Source organism: Oncorhynchus nerka, linkage group LG16 (assembly GCF_034236695.1).
Source record: "Oncorhynchus nerka isolate Pitt River linkage group LG16, Oner_Uvic_2.0, whole genome shotgun sequence".
NCBI lineage: Eukaryota > Metazoa > Chordata > Actinopteri > Salmoniformes > Salmonidae > Oncorhynchus > Oncorhynchus nerka.
In genome coordinates, this window is record NC_088411.1 from 7,551,734 (window position 1) to 7,577,161 (window position 25,428).

At 41.0% G+C, this 25,428-nt stretch overlaps 1 protein-coding gene across 1 annotated transcript; it reads left to right on the forward strand.

Moving 5' to 3' along the window:
* Window positions 1-470: 470 nt before the first annotated feature.
* Window positions 471-24,292, forward strand: LOC115143959 (zinc finger protein 518A-like). The gene is made up of 2 exons (XM_029684461.2): window positions 471-838; window positions 17,803-24,292. Exon 2 carries the CDS (start codon window positions 17,821-17,823, stop codon window positions 22,171-22,173), a length of 4,353 nt encoding a protein of 1,450 aa, XP_029540321.1. The 5' UTR covers window positions 471-838; window positions 17,803-17,820; the 3' UTR covers window positions 22,174-24,292.
* Window positions 24,293-25,428: the final 1,136 nt, after the last annotated feature.

Sequence of the window (25,428 nt, forward strand, 5' to 3'; positions counted from 1 at the left end):
TTGTTTTTGTCTATGAGGTTTTAGTCGCGCAATTTTACAACTAACCAAGATGTTTGGTGCAGTATTTCTCAAGTGAAAACATGTTCATGAAAACGAGTCTCTCCTTCAAATACAACAAACGTTTGGTTGAAGGAGCCCTCAAACTTCCGCTTGCTTGGAAAGAAAAATGGTGGCACAAACCATAGAAATGTAATGAATAGAAAGGACATGGAACATCATGGGTACTCTTGCAATGGCTGCCTGGTATTGTGACGCAATAATTTACATGGTACTGGAGAATGTTAATTTAACTTATGCTAACTGATGTGGCTCCAGCAATGGAAAGTATTTTATGTCCGTTGAGCTGTTAAAACAAATCACAGCCCAAATTGATGGGTACACTTCCTGCTTTGCTACTATGGGTACGCTTGCAATGGCCGCCAGTCCCCCCATTATGCATAATTCAATTGAATGGGGATAGCCGTTCTATTCATTCTAGTGCTATGGCAGGAACAGCCGGGAAAAAAACATTGCAGAAGACCAAAACGTCACAAAATGTCGTGATAATATATGCAGGAACTGTTTCGGAGCACGACCATGATAATTTAGCGAAACAGATGGAACGTGGAACACGGGCCTTTGAACATGGTCTTCATATGAATTTGCCTATTCTGAATCAGTCAGTCGCATAGAAAAATATTTTCTAAATGCTCGAACAGCTCTTGAATCGAGTCTAGCAGGTAATCCATATTCATCCGCTTTAGATGCCTCACGAACCTCAGTCAATCAGCAACGGAGTACCCGGATGGAACTGTCATGGCCGCCATCGCTGAACTGCAAGGCTAAAGAGAAAAGGAAGGTAAATTAATCAACAGTAAACCCCTTTAACTGTAATTTTAGCAGTCAAAAATGTATAATTTCTAGCCATATATTTCCATTATGAGGTGTTATTTCTCGAGTGGGTGTGGGCAAGCTCTTTTGTATTCCAATAACCGTTTACACAAGTCGCAACGTAAAGTAATTATGTCACCATCAAGGATGAAGTTGATTAGTAAAGTAACGTTAGCTGGAACAGTGGGAATTCGCAAGACAAACATTGTTTAATGCTTCCGTACACTGGTTTTGTATACGTCCACGTTTCTCAAAGTTAGATATTGTAGAGGCTCTATAGATGGGTTGGTTGTTTAGCAACAAAAATTAGATGCGCCCAACCCATGGGGCAAAACGGAGGTTGGCTTAGATTGTTGACAACGTGTAAACTATATTTTGTCTCCACGGTGTATTGAAAACATACATTTGCACAATGACCACTTGTTGTTTCTCAAATACATCGTCACAGTTGTTGATTAGCTAGCTATTGAACTATAATTTTAGCCTTATTAGCATTGACATGAAATCAGTCAAAACGAGACATGGTATCAATAGCAATTTGAAACGAGCCACTTACGATATACCACATGGCAGTTTCTTAACATTTTGCTAGTAATCGAGCCATCCAGAATCACAACATGGAAGCGCGCACATCGATGTTTGTGACATTGTCAGCCAACCCATCTGTAGGATAGCTTAGCCTCCTCGCGAACCAGGGCTGCGTTCAGTATGTTTTTACCTTCTGGGACGTTCAATTGAATGAAAACGGTGCTATACTGAATGACCGACCAGTTGAAAAATGGGTAGGGGTTGGGGAAGATGTCAGCATGGTCACTTGTCCAGCTCAAAACAACTGGGAATCTGGAACTCTCTGACTTCAGTGGGTTCAAGACAACTGAGGGGGGGATCACTCACTTTATGATTTGACCAAGTTTTTTTTCTCCCAAGTTCCCAGTTCTCTTGAAAGCTCCAACTGCCCTATAAAATACCTCACTCATTGCCTCAAGCCACACACAAATGGGAGCAAAACGTTATTGAACACAGTTTGGAAAAACGTGTCGCTCACAACAAACCGTTCCGCAAGGTAGTGTAAATCAGTGACTCCTCCTAATACGTCAAACCAATCAAATGCCTTGCTTGGCAGAGCTCCGAAGGTGCTCACCAGATTAGTGCCATAGGAGAAACAGTGCTTGAGGACTAAAATATCTACAAAACACTGGTAACAAAACATTTCAGTTCGTTTGCAGCACGCTGGATTTCACAACCTTTCTCTGTTATTTTGAGATGCGTTAAAGCTGCAGCAAGAGGGGAGAAATGGTCGACAATTGCTGGCCATATCAATATTTTTTTATTTAGCCGTTTCTGAAGTGATATTTGGCTCTAAAGGCTAGCCACGATGAGGTTCGTTTTGAAGAAAGTCAGCTAACCTTGTTAGCTACCTATGTATAACTAGCTAAAGTTAAATTTCTGTCATGATTATAAAGCCAACAAAATGTTAATAAAAACAGCATATTATTAACATAAAAGGTTAGCTGTGTTAGCCCAGTCACTATCTTATCCAGGGTCAGTGATATGTAACGCAACCATTTACTGTCTATGGGAACAACTGCAGTAATTTAGCAAGTAACATTGCTGAATGAAATAAAATGACCCTCATGAAATTACACTTGTAATGCTCATCTCCTGTAGCCTAGTTGTCATCTCGTTATTTTCATACTGTAAATTACAAAGGTTGGATATGCACTAAGATATTTTTTTGTCAGCACTAAAAAGGCATGTATAAAATCTGGTATATTGTGATATGTGATTAATCAACATTGATACTAGTTCATTTGGAATAATAGTTTAACTCTTAAAAGGTGCACTATGCAGAAATCGCTCTGCCATTCCCAGGTTGCAAAAGTTAATGGTTTGCCTAATTTCAGTTTATGACAAAACAAGCAAGTATAGTGTACATTAGAGAATCATTGTACCATCTAAACTGCTGTGAAATGTATTTTCCATAACCAAAAAGTTGTTTCAGCTATTGTGAAGCTGGTGTACCAAACCGAAAGTAAAAGACACTAAAACTAAACTTAATCACGGGAAGCATAGAAATAATGCAAGTTACATATTGCAGCTTTAAAATAAGTTTAAACACTTAAAAATAATCCAAATTTCACTTCAAAATGCGCAAATAACTTGTATGTCAGATTAGACATCTTCGTCTAAACAACAATAGATAATTGCGTAGTAACAAGTAGGCTATTATGACTAAAGCGTCATTTCAGGTTAAAACAAACTACATACCAGCGGTGACCAACCTTGCGCCACAATCTACTGGGTGAGCAGACTTCTATTCCAGCCAAGCAATAGTAATATTGATTGTCATCTCATTAGATTTGATCAATTAAATCAGGTGTGTTATTTGCTGGGCTGAAACAGAACCATGCAAACCTCCAGCAGGGTTGGGCCTCCAATTGTAATGGGTTTATACATTGTGATGTGTAACTGTATTTTTGTATACAACAATTGCTGAAAGATGGGCTTACACGTATAACCCATGGCATATAGCTCCCGAGTGGCGCAGCAGTTTAAGACACTGCCTCTTAGTGCTCGAGGCGTCACTACAGACCCTGGTTCGATCCTGGGAGTCCTATAGGGCGGCGCATAATTGGCCCAACGTCGTTAGGGTTTGGCTGTGGTAGGCCTTCATTGTAAATAAGAATTTGTTCTTTACTGACTTGACTAGTAAAATAAATACAAATTATACTAAATATAGGATACACCTGTCTCTTGGGACATCTCTCATCTGAAAACAGGCTTTCACAGCTTTCCATATCTGGGGACAGAAAACATCACAAAGAAACAGGCTTCATTACACTCAAATTAGACTGCACTAAATATTATGTTGCAGTTATCGCTCGGTCCTCAGTTTTCCCTTCCAGGGACTGGCACTGGAGAATCTTTTCATGATGTCCCCCAGAAAATGACCTGCCCTATCCAGTACGGTAGCCTACACTCTCCCTTTACTGAAAGCTGGAGCTGCAAATACACAGTCTTCCTTATTTTTATTTGTTTCGAAAAAAAAAAAAAAACGTTTTTTAACTAGGCTGCTTCCATGGCTGTTATCTACAAATGCATTTGGAGACTTTTTAATTTACAATGATAGCTAGCTAATAGGACGTTTGCTACCTGATGACATTTAATTCACTTAGCTAAACAGTGTACAGTTAGGTTTTTACAAAATAGTGGGCATTCTTCACTGTTTTTGGTGGTTGCAAAGCGCAGCCATCTGGACGAATGCAGACAATGAAAAAAGTTGGTTTGTCACCAGAGCGGTTTAGAATGTGTTGTGACGTTTGACTTTATCAGCAGGGCCTAAAATTCACTTTTTGTTTCACCAGCCACAGTGGCAGGTAGATGAGAAAAATCTACCAGCCAAAATATTTTTTCACCATAAATGCATAAAAAAAACTGACCATGCTTTGTAATGTTTCCAAAAAATTAAATGTATTAGTAAGAAGTAATGTGGTATATTGCTTAATTTCATTTTTTTCTTTTTACCAAAGTATCACGAGACAAAAAGGTTCAGTGTACGTGTGAGAGACATGTCTCTTTGCTATCAGTTGAAGCAACAGATTCAAAATAACATTGAAAAACAACCTAGCTTGTGAACAAAACCTTGTAAATAGCCAAGAAACATTGACAAAGTCTCACTTTGCTGACTTTAGTCAATTAGACCAACTTTTATGCCTGTGCCTCCAAAAATGTATCTATCAGTGCTTCACTCAGTGCGCAAAGCTGTTGATGTGCAAGGTGGTTGTACAATTTGTATTTCTTTGTGCCATGAGCAGCTATGAAACAAAACAGCAGAAATACTTTGAAAACAGCTACTTCAGCATTTTTGTTCTGTTTACCAGCGTAGTCAACTTTTTAAGTTTCAATAAATATATTGTAGACTGTCAGCCACACTTGATATCTTGAAAACTAACACTTGACACTGGGCAACAACTACCCAGACAGAAAACAGTGAAGTACATAACATATACAGCACCCCTTCTACGTGCGTGTGGGGAGAGGATTTTTTACATGTAACATCCAATCAAAATCTTGCTGCTGGGAGCCAGCACACCATTCAAACTGTTTATGCAATATACAATTCTCCAGACCTCCAAGGGAGGCATGGCAACTTGAGACTAAGACTCAGGACTGTCCCAGAGTAAAAAATAAATAAATACAAATTAAAATCTTGGTTGACCAAGAGTCGTCTGTTCTTCGACCAATCGTTTGGTTGACATTTTTAAACGTATTTTTCCATATAGGATGTGTCTGTGTTTTAATCAGATAAAGTGTTTTCACTGAGCTTGTCTGATGGTTTAAGCGCACTGTTTGATTAAATAAATAAGACACATTACTAGAGGTAGTCCGACTGCAATTTATTTGTTTGTTTTGGTCGGACTTCTATATAATTGTTTTCTTCTTCGAATAAGTCACAGAACATCAAGTGTTTCACGGTCCTTGTTGCTGAAACTGCAACGTAATTACAGCCATTTCTGACTGAAAATATCTGATACCGAAATCCCTAATTTGTTTAGGAAAAACATTCTCTATTCCCTTAAGCATTGCTCTCTTTATGTGACACATGTATTTGCGTCGCAAGCATGTGACCAATAGAGCCTGACCTATAGCATATCATAATCGCATCAAAATGGTTAAAACAAACTCAACACCGTAACACATGTGATAGTGAAATGGATGGAGGGAACATGAGAAGCTCGAAACGGGGGAATGTTTATTTATTGGTTGCTCAGGAAGTAAAGGGGAAGTCAGATGTGTGGAATAAATTTGACGACTTGTGGAAAATACTGGAGATCAAGATTGCGTGTGTGTGTGCCAAACAGGCGCTGTTAGACTACACAATTTTTTTCCTGACCGTTTGGAGCATTGTCAACACAAAATAAATTATAAAGGTACCAGAGAGTCTGTTGTAATGTTTTGTTTCTTGTAACGCTTTAAAAACAATATTGTGCAATTGCAGAAATTGAATGGTTTAAGAATTTATTTTGTACTGAAGAAAATATAAACGCAACATATGAAGTGTTGGTCCCATATTTCATGAGCTGAAATAAAAGATCCCAGAAATGTTCCAAAAGGCACAACAAGCTTATTTCTCAAGTTGTGCACATATTTGTTTGTCTCTGTTAGTAAGCATTTCTCCTTTGCCAAGATAATCCATCCACCTGACAGGTGTAGCATATCAAGAAGTTGAATAAAACAGCATGATCGTTACACAGGTGTACCTTGTACTAGGGACAATAATCGGCCACTTTAAAATGTGCAGTTTTGTCACACAACAATGCCACAGATGTCTCAAGTTGAAGGAGCATGCAATTGGAGTGCTGATTGTAGGAAAGTCCACGAGAGTTATTGCTAGAGAGTTGGATGTTATCCTTTCTAGCGCAGGCTTTCCGCTGAAAAGGCTGCGTGAAATTCAAAAATATTTTTGGGAAATATGTAACTTTCACACATTTAACAAGTGCAATAGAGCAAATGAAAAACTTCTTGTTAATCTACCTATCGTGTCCGATTTAAAAAATGCTTTACAGCGAAAGCACAACATATGATTATGTTAGATCACCGCCAAGTTAAAAAAAACACAGCCATTTTTCCAGCCAAAGATGGGAGTCACAAAAAGCAGAAATAGATAAAATGAATCACTAACCTTTGACCTTCATCAGATGACACTCATAGGACATCATCTTACACAATACATGTATGTTTTGTTTGATAATATGCATATTTATATCCAAAAATCTCAGTTTACATTGGCGCATTACGTGCAGTAATGTTTTAATTCAAAACATCCAGTGATTCTGCAGAAATACTCATAATAAACATTGATAAAAGATACAAGTGTTATTCACAGATTAAAGAGAGACTTCTCCTTAACTTCTTGCGTCGAGCCATGCCGGATCCGGTAGCGTAATCATAGCCTCAAGCTCAATACCATAACGCAACGTTAACTATTCATGAAAATCGCAAATGAAATGAAATTAATATGCTAGCTCTCAAGCTTAGCCTTTTGTTAACAACACTGTCATCTCAGATTTTCAAAAATATGCTTCTCTACCATAGCAAATTAGCATTTAGCGTTAGCATTTAGCGTTAGCAGCGTTAGCATTTAGCGTTCGCATTAGCAGGCCACATTTTCACAAAAACCAGCAAAAACATTCAATAAATCATTTACCTTTGAAGAACTTCGGATGTTTTCAATGAGAAGACTCTCAGTTAGATAGCAAATGTTCAGTTTTTCCTGAAAGATTTTTTGTGCAGGAGAAATCGGTCCGTTTGGTGCGTCACGTTTGGCTACCAAAAAAAACAGAAAATTCAGTTATCCAAACGCCAAACTTTTTTCCAAATTAACTCCATAATATCGACTGAAACATGGCAAACGTTGTTTAGAACCAATCCTCAAGATGTTTTTCACATATCTCTTCAATGATGTATCGTTCCTGGAAGTATGAGTCTCCTTCTGTAACGCAAGGGACAATGGTTGCCACTGGGAATTACGCACCGATTTAGACAAAGGACACCGGACGGCCCCCTGGCAAATGTAGTCTCTTATGGCCAATCTTCCAATGATATGCCTACAAATACGCCACAATGCTGCAGACATCTTGGATGAACGGCAGAGCGCATAAGCTCGTTCACAGCATATTCACAGCCATATAAGGAGACGTTACTAAACACAGCGTCAAAAATCCTGTTCATTTCCTGTTTGAAGTTTCATCTTGGTTTTGCCTGTAGCATTAGTTCTGGGGCACTCACAGATAATATCTTTGCAGTTTTGGAAACGTCAGAGTTGTCTTTCCAAGGCTGTCAATTCCATGCATAGTCGAGCATCTTTTCGTGACAAAATATTGCGCTTAAAACGGGCACGTCTTTTTATCCAATAATGACATAGCGCCCCCATAGGTTGAAGAGGTTAATGCAACCGCTGTGTCAGATTTCAAAAATACTTTACGGATAAAGCATAATCTGAGAACGGCGCTCAGAGCCCAATCCAGCCAGAGAAATATCCAACAGAATTCAACAAAGTTAGAAATAACACTATAAATATTAACTTACCTTTGATGATCTTCATCAGAAGGCACTCCCAGGAATCCCAGATTGACAATAAATGACTGATTTGTTCCATAAATTCCATCATTTATGTCCAAATAGCCACGTGTTGTTATCGTGTTCAGCCCAGTAATCCATCTTCATGATACGTGAGCACTTCGTCCAGACAAAAACTCGGAAAGTTCCGTTACAGGTCGTAGAAACAAGTCAAAAGATGTATGGAATCAATCTTTAGGATGTTTTTAACATAAAACATCAATAATGTTCCAACTGGAGAATTCCTATGTCTGAAGAGAAGCACTGGAACGACAGCTAACTCTTTCGGGAGCGTGCGTCACGAGCCTGAGCCACTGCCAGACCACTGACTCAAACAGGTCTCATAAGCCCCTCCTTTATAGCAGCGTTCCGAAACAAGTTTCTAAAGATGGTTGACATCTAGTGGAAGCTGTAGGAAGTGCAACTTGACTCCATAGACACTTTATTCGGTAGGCCAAGCTTTGAAAAACTACAAACCTCAGATTTCCCACTTCCTGGTTGGATTTTTCTCCGGTTTTCGCATGCCATATGAGTTCTGTTACACTCAGACATCATTCAAACAGTTTTAGAAACTTCAGAGTGTTTTCTATCCAATAGTAATAATAATATGCATATATTAGCATCTGGGACAGAGTAGGAGGCATTTCACTCAGGGCACGCTATTCATCCAAAATTGAAAATGCTGCCCCATCCTACAAAGTGACACAAATTGTAAAAATACATATTTGACATCCATTCAGGAAATGCAATAAGTGTTAGATCGAGAAAGATCCAGAGAAAAATCTCATAATGCTCCCACGCAAAGTAGGCTATTTTGTTGATAATGATTCTTACTTCTGTAACAATGTAAAAATAAAAATAAACTTGAGATTTTGATGAAATGTAGATAACCTCTCAAGTACAGACTAGGCCTGACACAAAATGTAGAAATAGTAGCCTACTTCGACAACAATTCAGTGAATTGCATGTGGTGGCAGACAGGTTGGTGTTTTACACCAACCTATCTGGACAAAAAAAAATACAGACTCCTACCACTTTAAAAAAACAACAACTCCAAACCCCCTACCACTGTATTTTATCTAATGAGTGGCATTCATAAGTCTAAATATTGCTGTTACATTGCACAAAGCGGTCTTCTGGTCAGTCTCCGGAGTCGGGCACATCGCACACCGCTACCTAGCATACTACTCGCCAATGTCCAGTCTCTTGACAACAAGGTTAATGAAATCCGAGCAAGGGTAGCATTCCAGAGAGACATAAGAGACTGTAATGTTCTTTGCTTCACGGAAACATGGCTCACTCGAGACACGCTATCGGAGTCGGTACAGCCAGCTGGTTTCTTCATGCATTGCGCCAACAGAAACAAGCATCTTTCTGGTAAGAAGAGGGGCGGGGGGGTATGCCTTATGATTAACGAGATGTGGTGTGATCATAACAACATACAGGAACTCAAGTCCTTCTGTTCACCTGATTTAGAATTCCTCACAATCAAATGTCGACCGCATTATCTACCAAGAGAATTCTCTTAAATTATCATCACAGCCGCATATATTCCCCCCCCCCCCCCCCCCAAGCAGATACATCGACGGCCCCGAATGAACTTCATTTGACTCTATGTAAACTGGAAACCACATCCTGAGGCTGCATTTATTGTAGTTTTGGATTTTAACAAGGCTAATCTGAAAAAGAGACTCCCTAAATTCTATCAGCATATCGATTGTGCTACCAGGGCTGGTAAAACCCTGGATCATTGTTATTCTAACTTCCGAGACGCATAAGGCCCTCCCTCGCCCTCCTTTTGGAAAACCTGACCACGACTCCATTTTGTTACTCCCAGCTTATAAACAACAACATTGACGAATACGCTGATTCGGTGAGCGAGTTTATTAGCAAGTGCATCGGCGATGTCGTACCCACAGCAACTATTAAGACATTCCCAAACCAGAAACCGTGGATTGATGGCAGCACTCGCGCAAAACTGAAAGCGCGAACCACTGCTTTTAACCAGGACAAGGTGACCGGAAACTTGACCGAATACAAACAGTGTAGCTATTCTGTAGGCCGTCTCGCCATTGTTGGTAATTAAGCCTACCACTGTAGTGTCGCCTGCAAACTTGATGATTTAGTTGGAGGCGTGCATGGCCACAGAGTCGTGGGTGAACATCTTTTTTGTTTTGCTGATAGGGCCCACACCACCTCCCTGTAGTCTGTCTCGTCATTGTTGGTAATCAAGCCCACCACTGTAGTGTCGTCTGCCAATTTGATGATTGCATTGGAAGTGTGCATGGCCACGCAGTCATGGGTGAACAGGGAGTACAGGAGAGGGCTGAGAATGCACCCTTGTGGGGCCCCAGTGTTGAGGATCAGTGGGGTGGAGATGTTGTTTTCTACCTTCACCCAGTTGCACAGGGTGGGCTCAACACCCAGGGACTCAAGCTTGATGAGTTTGGAGGGTACTATGGTGTTGAATGCTGAGCTATATTCAATGAACACCATTCTGACTTAGGTATTCCTCTTGTCCAGATGAGATAGGGCAGTGTGATGGCAATTGCATCATCTGTGAACATACTGGGGAGGTAAGCAAATTTGAGTGGGTTTTGGGTGACTGGGTAGGGTGGAGGTGATATGATCCTTGACTAGTCTCTCAAAGCACTTCATGATGACCGAAGCGAGTGCAACAGAGCGATAGTCAGTTAGTTCAGTTACCTTGGCTTTCTTGGGAACAGGAACAATGGGGGCCATCTTGAAACATGTGGGGACAGCAGACTTGGATAAGAATTGATTATGCCAGTAAACACACCAGGCAGCTGGTCTGCACATGTTCTGAGGACGCGGCTAGGGATGACGTCTGGGCCAGCAGCCTTGCGAGTGATAGCACATTTAAATGTTTTCCTCAGGTTGGCTGCGGTGAAGGAGAGCCCACCGGCTTTGGTAGCTGGCCGTGTCCGTAGCTCTGTATTGTCCTCAAAGCGAGCAAGTTGTTTAATTTGTCTGGGAGCAAGACGTCAATGTCCGCGACGGGGCTGGTTTTCTTTTTATAATCCGGGATTGTCTGTAAACCCTGCCACATACGTCTCGTGTTTGAGCTGTTGAATTGCGACTACTTTCCCTATACTGACGCTTTGATTGCTTTGTGGGGGGAATAGCTGCACTGTTTTTATTCGGCCATGTATCCAGTCTCCTTGCCATGATTAAAAGCGGTGGTTTGCACTTTCAGTTTTGCGCGAATGCTGCCAACACTGCTGTGTCTAATCGAAGAGAGTTCTCTTGGAAGATAATGCAGTTGGTATTTGATAGTAAGGAATTCTAGGTCAGGTGAACAAAAGGACTTGAGTTCCTTTATGATGTTGTGATTACACCACGAAATTAAACATTTGATTAATTAATATTCACTTTGTAGACTCTACATTTCTTATGGGCAGGTGGGACGGTAGCGTCCCACCTGGCCAACATCCTGTGAAATTGCAGAGCGCGGAATTCAAACTACAGTATTATAAATATTTAACTTTCATAAAATCACAAGTGTAATACAACAAAATAAAGCTAACTTCTTGTTAATCCAGCCGCTGTGTCAGATTTCAAAAATACTTTACGGCAAAAGCACGCCATGCAATTATCTGAGGACAGCACCCCGCATACAAACACATGAAAAACAACAGCCCTACAATATCATCTTAGTGTTAGACATTCACAAAAACGGATCATATTTTGTTGCATTTAGAAAGGAGTAACGAGTGCATTCAGGTGCGTGTGTCTCGGTGAATTTTCTTCCACAATCAACAAACAGGCTCATTCTGTTCAGAACAACCCAAGGTATGACGCCATGTCATCTTGTAACTGTACATCAACATAGTGATCATAAACGTAGACACTATATTACATGAGTTTGATTTGGAAATGTGTAGTGCAATATCTCATCTTTCAAAATACATAGTCATTTTAAATTATGTTGTTTCCCTCACTCGAACAGCAAAACATTTGCTAAAGTTCCCCAATTACCGGGGAGGATGGGGGCAACTTCTTAAGTTCAGAAAGGCCATCAGTCAAAACCCATACAGCTTTGTAAAGCGCAGAGCCAGAGTTCTGTGTGTCATGTATAGCATATTACTGTACAGCCACTACGTATAGGCACTTATTATTGCCCAAATCCGCCATTTTCAATCCTTACAGAGTATTCAGACCCCTTGACTTTTTCCAAATTTTGTTACATTAAAGTCTTATTCTAACACCCCATAAACAGTTTTTTTAGACATTTTTGCAAATGTATAAATAATAAACTTAAATACCTTATTTTTATAAGTATTCAGACCCTTTGCTATGAGACTCGAAATTGAGCTCAGGTGGATAATTTTTTCCATTGCTCATTCTTGATGTTTCTGCAACTTGATTGGAGTCCACCTGTGGTAAATTCCATTGATTTGACATGATTTGGAAAGGCAAACACCTGTCTATATAAGGTCCCACAGTTGACACTGCATGTCTTAGCAAAAGCCAAGCCATGAGGTCGAAGGAATAGATCTGGGGAAGGGTACCAAAACATTTCTGCAGTATTGAAGGTCCCCAATAACGCAGTGCCCTCCATAATTCTTAAATGGACGAAGTTTGGAACCACCAAGACTCTTCTTAGAGCTCGCTGCCTGGCCAAACTGGGCAATCTGGGGAGAAGGGCCTTTGTCAAAGAGGTGATCAAGAACCCGATGGTCACTCTGAAAGAGATCCAGAATTCCTCTTTGGAGATGGGAGAACCTTCCAGAAGGACAACCATCTGACTCCATCAATCAGGCATTTATAGTGGAGTGGCCAGACAGAAGCCACTCCTCAGTAAAAGGCACGTCAGCCTGATTGGAGTTTGCCAAAAGGCACCTAAAGGACTCTGACCATGAGAAACAATCTTCTCTGGTCTGATGAATCCAAGATTGAAGTCTTTGGCCTGAATGCCAAGCGTCACGTCTGGAGGAAACCTGGCACCACCCCTACGGTGAAGCATGCTGCTGGTAGCATAATGTGTTGGGGATGTTTTTCAGCATCAGGGACTGGGAGACTAGTCAGGATTGAGGGAAAGAATAACGGAGCAAAGTACAGAGATCCTTTTTAAAATTAATTTGTTTAACCATCTTTGAAATGCAAGAGAGAGGCCCAGGTGCAATTTAAATGTTGGGCACTAGATGGCAGCAGTGTATGTGCAAAGTTTTAGACTGATCCAATGAACAATTGCATATCTGTTCAAAATGTTGTATCAAGACTGCCCAAATGTGCCTAATTGGTTTAATACATTTTCAAATGTGTGCACTCCTCAAACAATAGCATGGTATTATTTCAGTGTAATAGCTACTGTAAATTGGACAGTGCAGTTAGATTAACAAGAATTTAAGCTTTCTACCCATATCAGATATGTCTATGTCCTGGGATTTTTTTTGTTACTTACAAACTCATGCTAAGTACTGTCTTAGCGTGACAATCATTAAATGTGAAGCATGTTATATTATCAAATCAATTCTCTGTGTAAATATTCCTTACGTGAGTAAACTATTTATGTAAATTATAATTAACTGGGAAGTCAGGGCACCACGGGAAAATGTTTTTAAAGAGTATTTCCCAAATTAACTCTTCAGATATTTTCATACCTTATCGATTACAGATTTATATTAATGTATTATTACCGCATCAGTCTCATTCCTGATCGTCGCAAACCCTTGGATATCTGCACGAACCCTAGCATAAATGATGAATCAGCGATATACAAATTGGCTTAATTATTTATTTACTAACTAACTAATCAATTACAGAATTACATAAACACACAGTAGCTCATACATTGGCCCCGAACATGACACAAAGAAAATATCCCTAGTGGACGAAACCGATATGACTGCTTGGTAGACAAAGGAAATGGGTGGGGACAGCTCAAGCGCAGCAAACTGAGTGGACACACTTAATACAGTTGATACCTACAGTCATGGAAATGCTAATACTTTGAACATGAACAACCGCTCATTCTAAAATAAATGACAATTTACATGTTTACGAGTGTATGCCATTTTTTCTCTCTCGGCTATTGCCGGTCCTTCTGCTGGATAGTCAGTCAACAGAAAGTCTGGTTTGTCCACCAGAGATCAGTCTTCCATAGTAGCTTGTTATAATGGATATGTCAGGGTACCATTCAGAAATGTTCTTGAGAATGGATCTTTCAGAGTACCATTGTTCTTAGATCGGCTGCGTTTACCAGACTAAAGCATTTAAACGGCTGCAGTCTGAATAATTGGTCTTTAGTTTGTAGAGTTCTTATCCATTTCAACAGTGGGATCCTCTCCCTGCGCTATCTTAACTAATTAATATTGTCACAAGTCCTTTTTATTAACTCTGTGGAAAGGGGTGTTACATTATACCCAAACATCATGGATGTGCTCACAAAGTTTACTGGATAAACTTTACGTAAAAAAAAACATTTTGTCATTTAGAAAACTAAAGTCACATTTAAGAACAAATTAATTTACATTATGACGTCCTACCCCGGCCAAACCCTAGCCCAGACGAATCTGGCTAATTGTGCCCTATTGGACTCCCAATCACAGCCAATTTTGATACAGCCTGAAATTGAACCAGGGTCTGTAGTGACACCTCTAGCACTGAGATGCAGTGCCTTTGACCGCTGCGCCACTCGGGAGCTCTGAGGTTGGTACCCCTGTAAGCCTCCCGTACTAAGCAACACTCACTGTTGAACGAGGAACAGCTCAATTTTGTTTGTTTGGAAACTTTGTTTGAAAGTGATTTGTAAAGTTCTTGCTAGCTACCTAGCTTAGTTTGGATCCCGCGACGCAGTTGGCATCAGTTGCTGGGACTGCTTTTTAGGGCTGGGCGATATGACGATATATATCGTGTGATGATGGAGCATAATATATCTATAATTTATTTTGTTGTCACATATCACACTCTTTACGGCAATATTTTTAGTCAATTGTACCTAAAAGAGGGGCTACTTCGGTCGCATGGAAGTGGTTCTGGTATGGAAGTCTGACACAAACCAGAAAACCGTCCTCTGCAAAATATGCCACAAGCCGGTCCACACAACAGACTCAAACACCACTAACCTCTTTTACCACCTACGCAAGAATCATGTGGAACAGTACGGAGAGAGTACAGATGAGACCCAAAAAAGTACAGCCCAGGGCTCAAAACATACCCCCGACTCAGAACGTTGCAAGAGGCTTTTGCCCGCGGCAAACCATATGGCAAAGAATCACGATGATGGAAGGAGATAACAGCTGCCGTTACAACGTACATCTGCAAAGACATGGCCCCAATTCACACTGTCGAGAAACAGGGGTTTTGTGAGTTGGTGCTAGCACTCAACCCAAGGTACCAAACGCAAATTGTATAGTTATCGGGATATGAAATGACCTATATCGGGATATGAGATTTTGGCCATATCGCACAGCCCAACTGCTTGTCTCTCCAGTGATCCTGCCGACCGATCAATCAATAAAATGTATTTCTAAAGCCCTTCTGACATCAGCTGATGTCACAAAGTGCTGTACAGAAACCCAGTTTAAACCCCTAAACAGCGAGTCTCTCACATGGATAGGCAGACCATTCCATAAAATGGAGCTCTATAGGATAAAGCCCTGCCTCCAGCTGTTTGCTTAGAAATTCTAGGGACAATAAAGAGGCCTGCATCTTGTGACCGTAGCGTATGTGTAGGTATGTACGGGAGGACCAAATCTGAAAGATCTGTAGGAACAAGCCCATGTAATGCTTTGTAGATTAGAAGTAAAACCTTTAAATCAGCCCTAGCCTCAACAGGAAGCCAGTGTAGAGAGGCTAGCACTGGCGTAATATGATCATTTTTTGGGGTTCTAGTCAAGATTTCAGCAGCCGTGTTTAGCACGAACTGGAGTTTATTTATTGCTTTATCCTGGTAGCCGGAAAGCAGAGCATTTGCGGTAGTCTAATCTAGAAGTGACAAAAGCATGGGTACTTTTTTCTGCATAATCTTTGGACAGAAAGTTCCAGATTTTTCTGAGATTAGTTTCTTTTCGGCACTTCCTGGTGGATCTTCCTCAGGTTTTCGCCTGCAATATCAGTTCTGTTATACTCACAGACAATATTTTGACCGTTTTGGAAACTTTAGAGTGTTTTCTATCCTAATCTGACAATTATATGGATATTCTAGATTCTGGGCCTGAGAAATAGGCAGTTTCATTTGGTTACGCTTTTCATCCAAACATCAAAATACTGCCCCCTACACTCAACAGGTTAAAGAGTTTCAGTCTGATTTGGAATGGGTGGCCAGTAATAAACTGGTCCTGAACATCTCTAAAAGTAAGCTTTGTATTTGGTACAAATCATTCCTTAAGTTCTAGACCTCAGCTGAATATGGTAATGAATGGTGTGGCTGTTGAACAAGTTGAGTAGACTAAATTACTTGGCATTACCTTTAGATTGTAAACTTTCATGGTCAAAACATATAGATTCAATGGTTGTAAAGATGGGGAGAGGTTTAGCTGTAATAAAGACACCACACTCCAGAAAGCAGGTTTTGCAGGCTCTAGTTTTGTCTAATCTTGATTATTGTCCAGTCGTGTGGTCCTGTGCTGCAAGGAAAGATTTAGTTAAGCTGCAGCCGGGCCAGAACAGATCGCCACAATTTGCAATCAGAGGGCTGATATACATACTATGCATGCATAATACTATCCCCATGCATAATGGAGAAATACACTACATGGCCAAAAATATGTGGGCACCTGCTCGTTGAACATCTCATTCCAAAATCCCCCCCTTGCGGTTGTCATAGCCTCTACTCTTCTGGGAAGGCTTTCCACTAGATGTTGGAGTATTGCTGCGGGGTCTTGCTTCCATTCAGTAACAACTGCATTAGTGAGGTCGTGCACTGATGTTAGGAGAATAGGCCTGGCTTGCAGTCGGTGTTCCAGTTCATCCCAAAGGTGTTTGATGGGGTGGAGGTCAGGTCTCGTTGCAGGCCGGTCAAGTTCTTCCACACCAATCTCGACAAACCATTTATGTATGGACCTTGATTTGTGCAGGTAGTGTTCTCCTGGCATCTGCCAAACCCAGATTCTTCTGTCTGACTGCCAGATGGTGAAGTGTGATTCATCATTCCAGTGAACATGTTTCCGCTGCTCCAGAGTCCAATGGCGGCGAGCTTTACACCACTCCAGCTGACGCTTGGCATTGCGCATGGTGGTCTTTAGGTTTATGTGTGAATGCTCGGCCATAGAAACCCATTTCATGAAGCTCCGGACGAACAGGTCTTGTGCTGATGTTTCTTCTAGGGGCAGTTTGATGCTTGGTAGTAAGTGATGCAACCGAGGACAGATTATTTTTACGCACTACGTGCTTCAGCACTCCGCTGTCCCTTTCTGTGCACTTGTGTGGCCTACCACTTCGCGGCTGAGCTGTTGTTGCACCACTTCACAATAACAGCACTTACAGTTGATCGGGACAGCTCTATCAGGGCAGAAATTTGACAAACTAACTTGTTGGAAAGGTCTTCACTAAGGCCATTCTACTGCCAATGTTTGTGTATGGAGATTGCATGGCTGTGTGCTTGATTTTATACACCTGTCAGCAACGCGTGTGACTGAAATATCCTAATCCACAAATGTGTCGGGTGTCTAAAGTTCTGATTTGATTCATCACATAATTTCTCCTTTGACACCAATGCCTGATTTGCAAGGTTAGTCCGAATTCCCAAGTTCTGATTGACTGACTGTTTAATCAAAAATGGATTCCGTGGTGAGAAATTGTCTTGTGCCGCTAGATAGCATATTTGTGACACTCTTCTCTTGTTCATAGGAGCCTCTATATTGAAGCATGGAAGAGGACCTGAAAACACTGGATGATCCTGCTGAAAGCCATGACGACATGGAGGCTGAGGAAGAAAAGGAATTGGCAAAGGACCACACCGGCCAGAAGTTTGATCAATTTCCTGGGTTGCCATATAGTGACCAATGTGACCCTGATGAAACATCTGTTGAAGAGTCAGGTAGTCGCAAGACAGCCAGAAAAGCATCTAAGTCACCATGTAAAATACAGCAAGGTGCAGTCTTCTCTGGGAAAATACTTAGCTTTGGGTGTTCAGAGTGTAAGGGTGACGCTACCTACAGCCCCAATGATCTCCTCAAACATTTTCAGGGGGCCCACAAGGGGACCCTGCCGACGTATCCGTGTGACTTGTGTGGCTTTGTTACAAATGAGTTCCCTGCACTTCAGCGCCATCGGATCGGGCACAGAAACACTTTAGTCACATGCGAGATCTGTAATGATGATGTACAGTACTCTCTCCTCCTGCTCACTAGACACTATATCATGTCTCACAGCCAAAATGGCCACTTTCACTGTGAAAAATGTGAGTTTTCAACAGTTGACGCAGGGACATTTGTTCAGCACATCCATCATCACAATGAGAGCCGGCTCAAATGTGTGAAATGTCAACATGTGAGCTCTAGCCGAGGTGAGCACCAGAGGCACCTAAAACTCCACTCGGGTACCTTCCCCTTCACGTGTCAGGTCTGTGGATATGGGGCAGCACGGAGAGAATACCTCACAAAGCACATGGTAACTGTCCATGGTGAGGAAGCAGGCAAGAAAATTAAATGGAGAGCAACGGAGGACCGCAACAATACCCTGGGAAACTCCTCTTCAGGATTAAAACTCCTGCTGAAGAAAAGCCCAGCTGCAGGTGGTCAATCTAAGGAATCCCAGTGGATGTCCAAACTGAATTCTCTTCCTGGAGTAGGTTTACTTGACCAAAATGGAAGGTTGTTGAACCCAGAGAAAACATTGGAGGAAACCCAACAGTTCCTTGAAAGGGCTGTGGGCGTGAAACAGGACTGTAAGAAGCGGGTCAAAGGGACTCTTAAAAATGAGCAACAATTTGACTCCCAGGCTGTATCATCGATACCACCACCTAAGTCCCCGGAAAGTGATGACAGTTATGGGGCTGACACCCTAAACCCGAACTCCAATGGACTAACTGTTCTCATGGTCAAAAATAAAATCTCTATTCCACCTAACTGTACTACAAAAGTAATGGGGTTCAAAATGGTTGACGGCAAAAAGCATTTAGTTCTCAAAGTTATACCAACAGCAAAGCCTGAGTCCTCTGCAGAAAATAGAATGTTATGTAGAGCGCAAGAGAGAGGCTGCCCAATTATAGACGCTACCTCCGATGGAAATCAATGCTCAGATTCGGCTGAAAATTGGGAAAATTCAAGTACTAGCTTCCCTTACATGACAGTTCTAAGCCCCTCAGGGACTGATCGAGATGCTGCAATTTCAGTTCAAGTGAAACCAGAGGAAGAGGACATTAGCATTGAGGAGATGTTGCCCATACTGGAGAAACTACCACAGAAAGCAAAACACACAGAGCAACAGAGGAATGGTGAACAACATAAGTTTAAGGATGAACAGATTCCTTCCTTGGCAGTTTCTCCAATGACCAAAGAGTCAGATCACTCCACGATTCAGAACGGTAAACTGAATAACAATACATCATCAATTGCTAATCAGTCGAATGATTCTGAGTTGGGAGACAAAATGTCTGCTTATTCAAGCCCTAATGTGACTGCTGTGGAGGTCGTTTCAGCCAAAATGCTCACAGATAAGACCATGCCCTCTGAATCCGCTTATGAGACCATGCTTCCCAAATCAGTCTCTGAAGAAACTATCAGCATGCTTAGAGTTGGTGACCTGAATACAGTTACAGCTGATAAGATCAGTGACCCCATCACTGAAAATTGCCCTGTGCCCAATGGAGAGACGTTACCCTCCAATGACAAACTTAAGAAGACTGCCCCAGGACCCATGACTGGTGACATCCTACCTTCTGATGATACTGTTGAAAATAATCATTCAATTATCAAGGAGATGGTTCCTTCTGATTTTACTGCCAATAAGATTAATTCCTGTGTAGCGACTAAAACTGAAACTTTATCTCCAGATCTGATGCCCCAACTGGAGTCACACCTAGCTGAATCAGACAACTCCAAAGAGACTGATGCTAATGCTGAAAATCTTAATTCTCCCAACCAAGAGGTGTTCAGTTTTCATAATTACTCAAAGGAATCATCAAGCATTTCCTCCAACTCAACACAACCTTGTGAACATCCATCAGAGGATGAAAGTGTTTGGATGAAAGAGTCACCTGAATGGAGCTTGACATTGGCTGCATCTCCACAACCTCCAGATGAGGGGAATGGGGAAGTGGAGTCTGCAGAAGAGACTGAAATGGAGAGAGTGTCAGATGGTGACATTGAGGTTGATGAGTGCATAGCTACTGTAGATCTGGCCACCCCAGTGGCAGCTGAGATAGATAATCATGGACACTCTGGGTCTAAACACCAAGTCCAAACTACAGTAAACATGGAGGAGGAGAGTGTTCCTGTGTCAGAAAGGGCAACAGGGAGCATAAATAGTTTGGCCGTCTTGGGTCGCATACTGGAGGAGCATTCAGATGCTATCATTAACCACCAGCTTGAGAAAGATAGAATAGGCTGCTCAGCTGCTAGCCATGATTCTGTTGAGCCACCTAAGACTATGCTAAGGATCCTTAAAACTGCAGAGGGAAAGCAACAGATGTTCTTACAGACTGCAGAGAACCAGTTTGCTGTACCTGTGCAGCTCCAAGGCAACACAGGGTTCAAGCTGATAACCAAATGCTCTGCTCCTCAGATCAATGTGTCCTATGTTAAGCCAGGAATTGAAATGCAGAATCACACCACAGGGTTGGCACTCACCCTCAATGGTGGAAGGTTCAGCATTCTAGGACATACTTTAGGTGCTAGTGAAAAAGGTGCAATGCCGTTATCTGCTATTCAGCCTGGAGCCAGTACTAGTGCAAGCCACTACCTAGTCAACAGCACAGCTTTTAAGGGAAATATGCTGTTGTCAGACGCAGCACATAGTTCTCCTGGAGAAAATACCATAAAATCACTGCAGACTTGTTACTTAGTACAGAGACCAGTCCCTGTAACCCAGCCCCCCCACAATGCAGGTAGCAAATTAGCAAGCTCAATGTCTCAATCTCCACTCTTGTCCCGTCCAGTTTTGGCAATGTCTGCAAACTCTGTGAACAAATTAACTGCATTGCACACTGGGCGACAAGCCTTCTTGGTTAGATATATCTCTCCAGCTAAGTCAGGGATGCTTCTGAATAGTCTTGATGGGAAGTCTGTGAACCAGAAAGGTCAACCTAATGAAAACCGAGGAAATAAAGTTGTTTATAAGATCGTCAGAACTGCCAATGGTAGCACATTTCTTGCTGGTGCTGCACACTCCTCTGCCAACAAGCCCATTTATCTGGCCACAAATTCCACACAGATGCCCTGTTTTCTGATGTCATCAAATAATGTCTCTACTGGAGGGCAAAAACTGGTACCCATACAAAATACCTCCCACAAACCTGTCACAGCCTCCAAGCTCTCAAATCTTCTGTCCCCCCAATCCAACATGCAAGGTAGGGTCAGGCAGCAAGTGGGCATAGATGGTCTGAATAAATCGCCCCTTACCCCAAGGCCAAGTCGCCAGCTAAGTCAAAGGAAGAGACACAGGAAAGCGTTGTTTGATGAACTCCCAGAGCACTTGCCTAAAGTGAAGAGGCTCTCGAGCAAGGCAGTAACTGAGAAAGGGGCTCCCTCGCTCTGGGTGCCTGTACCCAAAGATGCAGAGAGGACTCTGAGACTGTACCCATTCAGTTCACTACAAGAGATAAAATGCCCTCGACGAAATCAGCCGGTAGTGGTTCTCAACCATCCCGATGCCGACATTCCTGAAGTGGCCAGTATCATGAGGTCTGCTAACAAGTACAAAGGTGCTGTTTCCAAGGTGGCACTGTCCCAAAAAACGGTTCAAGCTCTCTCTGAACTCGGCCCGACTGGACTTCTGGGGAAAAGCTCCAAGGTGAAATGTCCCTCATCACAAAGCTGTGGGTCGAGACTTCGGCCTTCAGAAAGCAGAGTCCGAGAGCGATTTCTGTTAAAACTGAAGTTTAAAAAGACTAGCAGGAAAAAGTACGAGGTGGTGAAGTCCTTATCTAGATGTGCAGAGAGGTCATCAATGTTTGCCTGTTGGTTTTGTGGTCGACTCTTCAACAACCAAGAGGAGTGGATAGGCCACGGCCAACGGCATCTCATGGAGGCAACCAGAGACTGGAATAAGCCATTTTAAAGCTGTCACATAGCCCCTGGATGGTCCAAAATACCATCTTATAGAGTGGCACAAATGGAGAGGTTAAAGTTGTATATTTTTCAAATGACTCATCAGTATACTTTATTCTTACAGCAGTTTCTATTCCCATAAATGCCCTAATAGCTATGTTTGAGTCACTGTTTTTGAGGCTGTTGATGTGTGGTACAACCTGAAACCTTTTGGTATGTATAGATATTCTAATACGATTATGTAAATATGACAAACTCGTTTGTACAGATGGAATTGAACTGTGAAAACTTGGCACACTGTAATGGAGTATATTTGAGGGAGCAATGTTGCTAGATTTTTTTTGTATTCAGAAATGTACCAAATTCCTCAGGTGATTTCATATTCTCTGATTCAACTCATCTGCTTTGTAACATACAATTGAAGTTGGAAGTTTAAATACACTTAGGTTGGAGTCATTAACATGTTTTCAACCACTCCACACATTTCTTGTAAACAAACTATAGTTTTGGCAAGTTGGTTAGGACATCTACTTTGTGCATGACACAATTTTTCCAACAATTGTTTACAGACAGATTATTTCATTTATAATTCACTGTATTAAAATTCCAGTAGGTCAGAAGTATACATACACTAAGCTGACTGTGCCTTTTAAACAGCTTGGAAAATGCCATAAAATTATGTCATGACTTTAGGAGCTTCTGATAGGCTAATTGACATCATTTGAGTCAATTGGAGGTGTACCTGTGGATGTATTTCAAGTATTGTGGGAAGCTTGTGGAAGGCTACCCAAAATGTTTTACCCAGGTTAAACAATTTAAAGGCAATGCTACCAAAAACTAATTGAGTGTATGTAAACTTCTGACCCACTGGGATTGTGACGAAAGAAATAAAAGCTGAAATAAATAATTCTCTCTACTATTATTCTGACATTTCACATTCTTAACAAAGTGGTGATCTTAACTGACCTTAACAGGGAATTTTTACTGAGTTTAAATATATTTGGCTAAGGTGTATGTAAACTGACTTCAACTGTAAGTAATTATTTTACATTTATCATCTTTTCATAGGTTTGAGAGAACATTGTGGTAATTTGTGTTTTGATTCCCTTAATTTTGTTATTCATGTTATATTCACATATTATTATTTGTTTTATGTGAAGAAATAGTTGTGAAGAAGTAGTTTTACAGGTATGCAAATGGGTTGTCCTTTTTTTTTTTTTTGCAGTTACATACAGTACTTCCTATATATATCCCGGTTTGTTTCACTATTTTACCTGTTTTTATTTCTGGGGTGACAGATGTTTTAGCTTCTTTTAGGATAACACAACCCCATTTGTCTATCTTAATTGTCAGTGCTTGACTTTAGCATTAGTCATAACATAGTTATGTTGATTTTAGCTCTCGTCACTGTCATTTATTTCCACATCTGTGTTCAGTATGCAAAAATATCTCAACTGATTAATTATTGCATGAGTGATACTTTACGATAATTTTTGCACATTTAGTACTGTTTAGCGGGCAGGAAAATGTTCCCCATGATCAAAGCTGTACTCGTTAAATTGTACTAGTAGTTGAAAATTAATAGACCTACAAAATAATACCATATGGCTTCATGAAAGACTGGTGAAACAGCATGCACAAAATAAGACTAAACCACAGTTTAAGCAGCAACCACACCAGCAGATTAGCTACTTTCCTTGTACATTTCATTCAAGTTTGTGTTTCTGATCTTATGCTAATTGAACGCCTCTTATTTCCAATGTTCCAATACATTTGTTTTGTAGTAGTAGAGTGAGTTCTGTTAACACTTTCTTTGAACCATGTATAATCGGTTTTATTTGACAAATTACACTTGTTACAGACTAGCCCCCTCCCCCTTGACACAACAATACCTCTAAACTCGATGACCAAATAATTGTTATTCTCTTAAGTTTTATGGAATTCTCCTTTCTTAGGAAAAAAAGTTTTTTTTCTTCCAGTTTTAATATCCCTGTCAGACAGGTTGCCGGGATCTTTTTACCTGAGAATAAAGTGCCTAAACTGTTGTGCACCATGTTGACACTATCGTACTGTATTCACCTCCTTGTGGTTCTCTCTTCTCAAATAAATGTAAGTACTTTGGAAAATAACCAATGTCTTGTGTGTTGCTAATATTTAGTTTTGTTTCTTTGGGCACAGGAACACATTAATAGATTAATCTATTTGATCAATAAAAATATTCAGAAATGTAAGATTTGACGAATTTAAACAACATTTTACAAATAGCTGTGAGTCATTGGTAGGTGTATACATTATTTTTTTTGCTAGTGTGGATGGACGTCATAGTTTTAGAACACCTAAAAAAAAATCTTAGGACACGCGTCACTTCCTTTTGTGCGCGGAAAAGCTCGGTTTTGTTTGTTTGGAAAGTTTGTTGAATTTCTTTGGGACTGGGGGGCAGTATTGAGTAGATTGGATAAAAAGGTGCCCAAAGTAAACTGCCTCCTACTCTGTCCCAGATGCTAATATATGCATATTATTATTAGTATTGGATAGAAAACACTGAATTTTCTAAAACTGTTTGAAGGATGTCTGTGAGTATAACAGAACTCATATGGCCCACAAAAACCTGAGAAGAAATCCAAACAGGAAGTGAGAAATCGATTTTGTATGTGATTTTCTGGATTTTTTTTTTCATTTTGTCTGTCATAGTTGAAGTGTACCTATGATGAAAATTACAGGCCTCATCTTTTTAAGTGGGACTTGCACAATTGGTGGCTGACTAAATACATTTTTTGCCCCACTGTAGGTAGGTAGTTGCAAAGGGCAGCAGTGTCTTAACAGCGCGATTTACCAAGGCAGGATACTCCAGAAATCCAGAAATCTGGCAGTGGCTTCTGATTTAAATTCAATTTTCACAGGACCGCTTGTTGGAATTCCGATGAGGCTCTCTTGTTCAGATGTCGGTAAGTGGACTGGAGGCAGGGCATGAAAGGTTTAACAAATCCAGTTGTTTGTGTCATCCGTTTCGAGAATGTACCTGCGTAATTGCGCACCCAACTCACTCGCTACATCACATTTGACAGTTCATTTGCACACAAAAAATAAAATCATACAGTGACGGAAAGACCTGTGTGTTGCCCTGGTTAATGCAGACAGAAAAGAGCTCTAACTTATTAATCATAGTGTAAATTTTTTCCCGCACATTGAATATAGTTGCGGAGATCATACTCTTGAAGACTCAAGGCTGTAATCACTGCCAAAGGTGCTGCTGAGATTTGGGGTC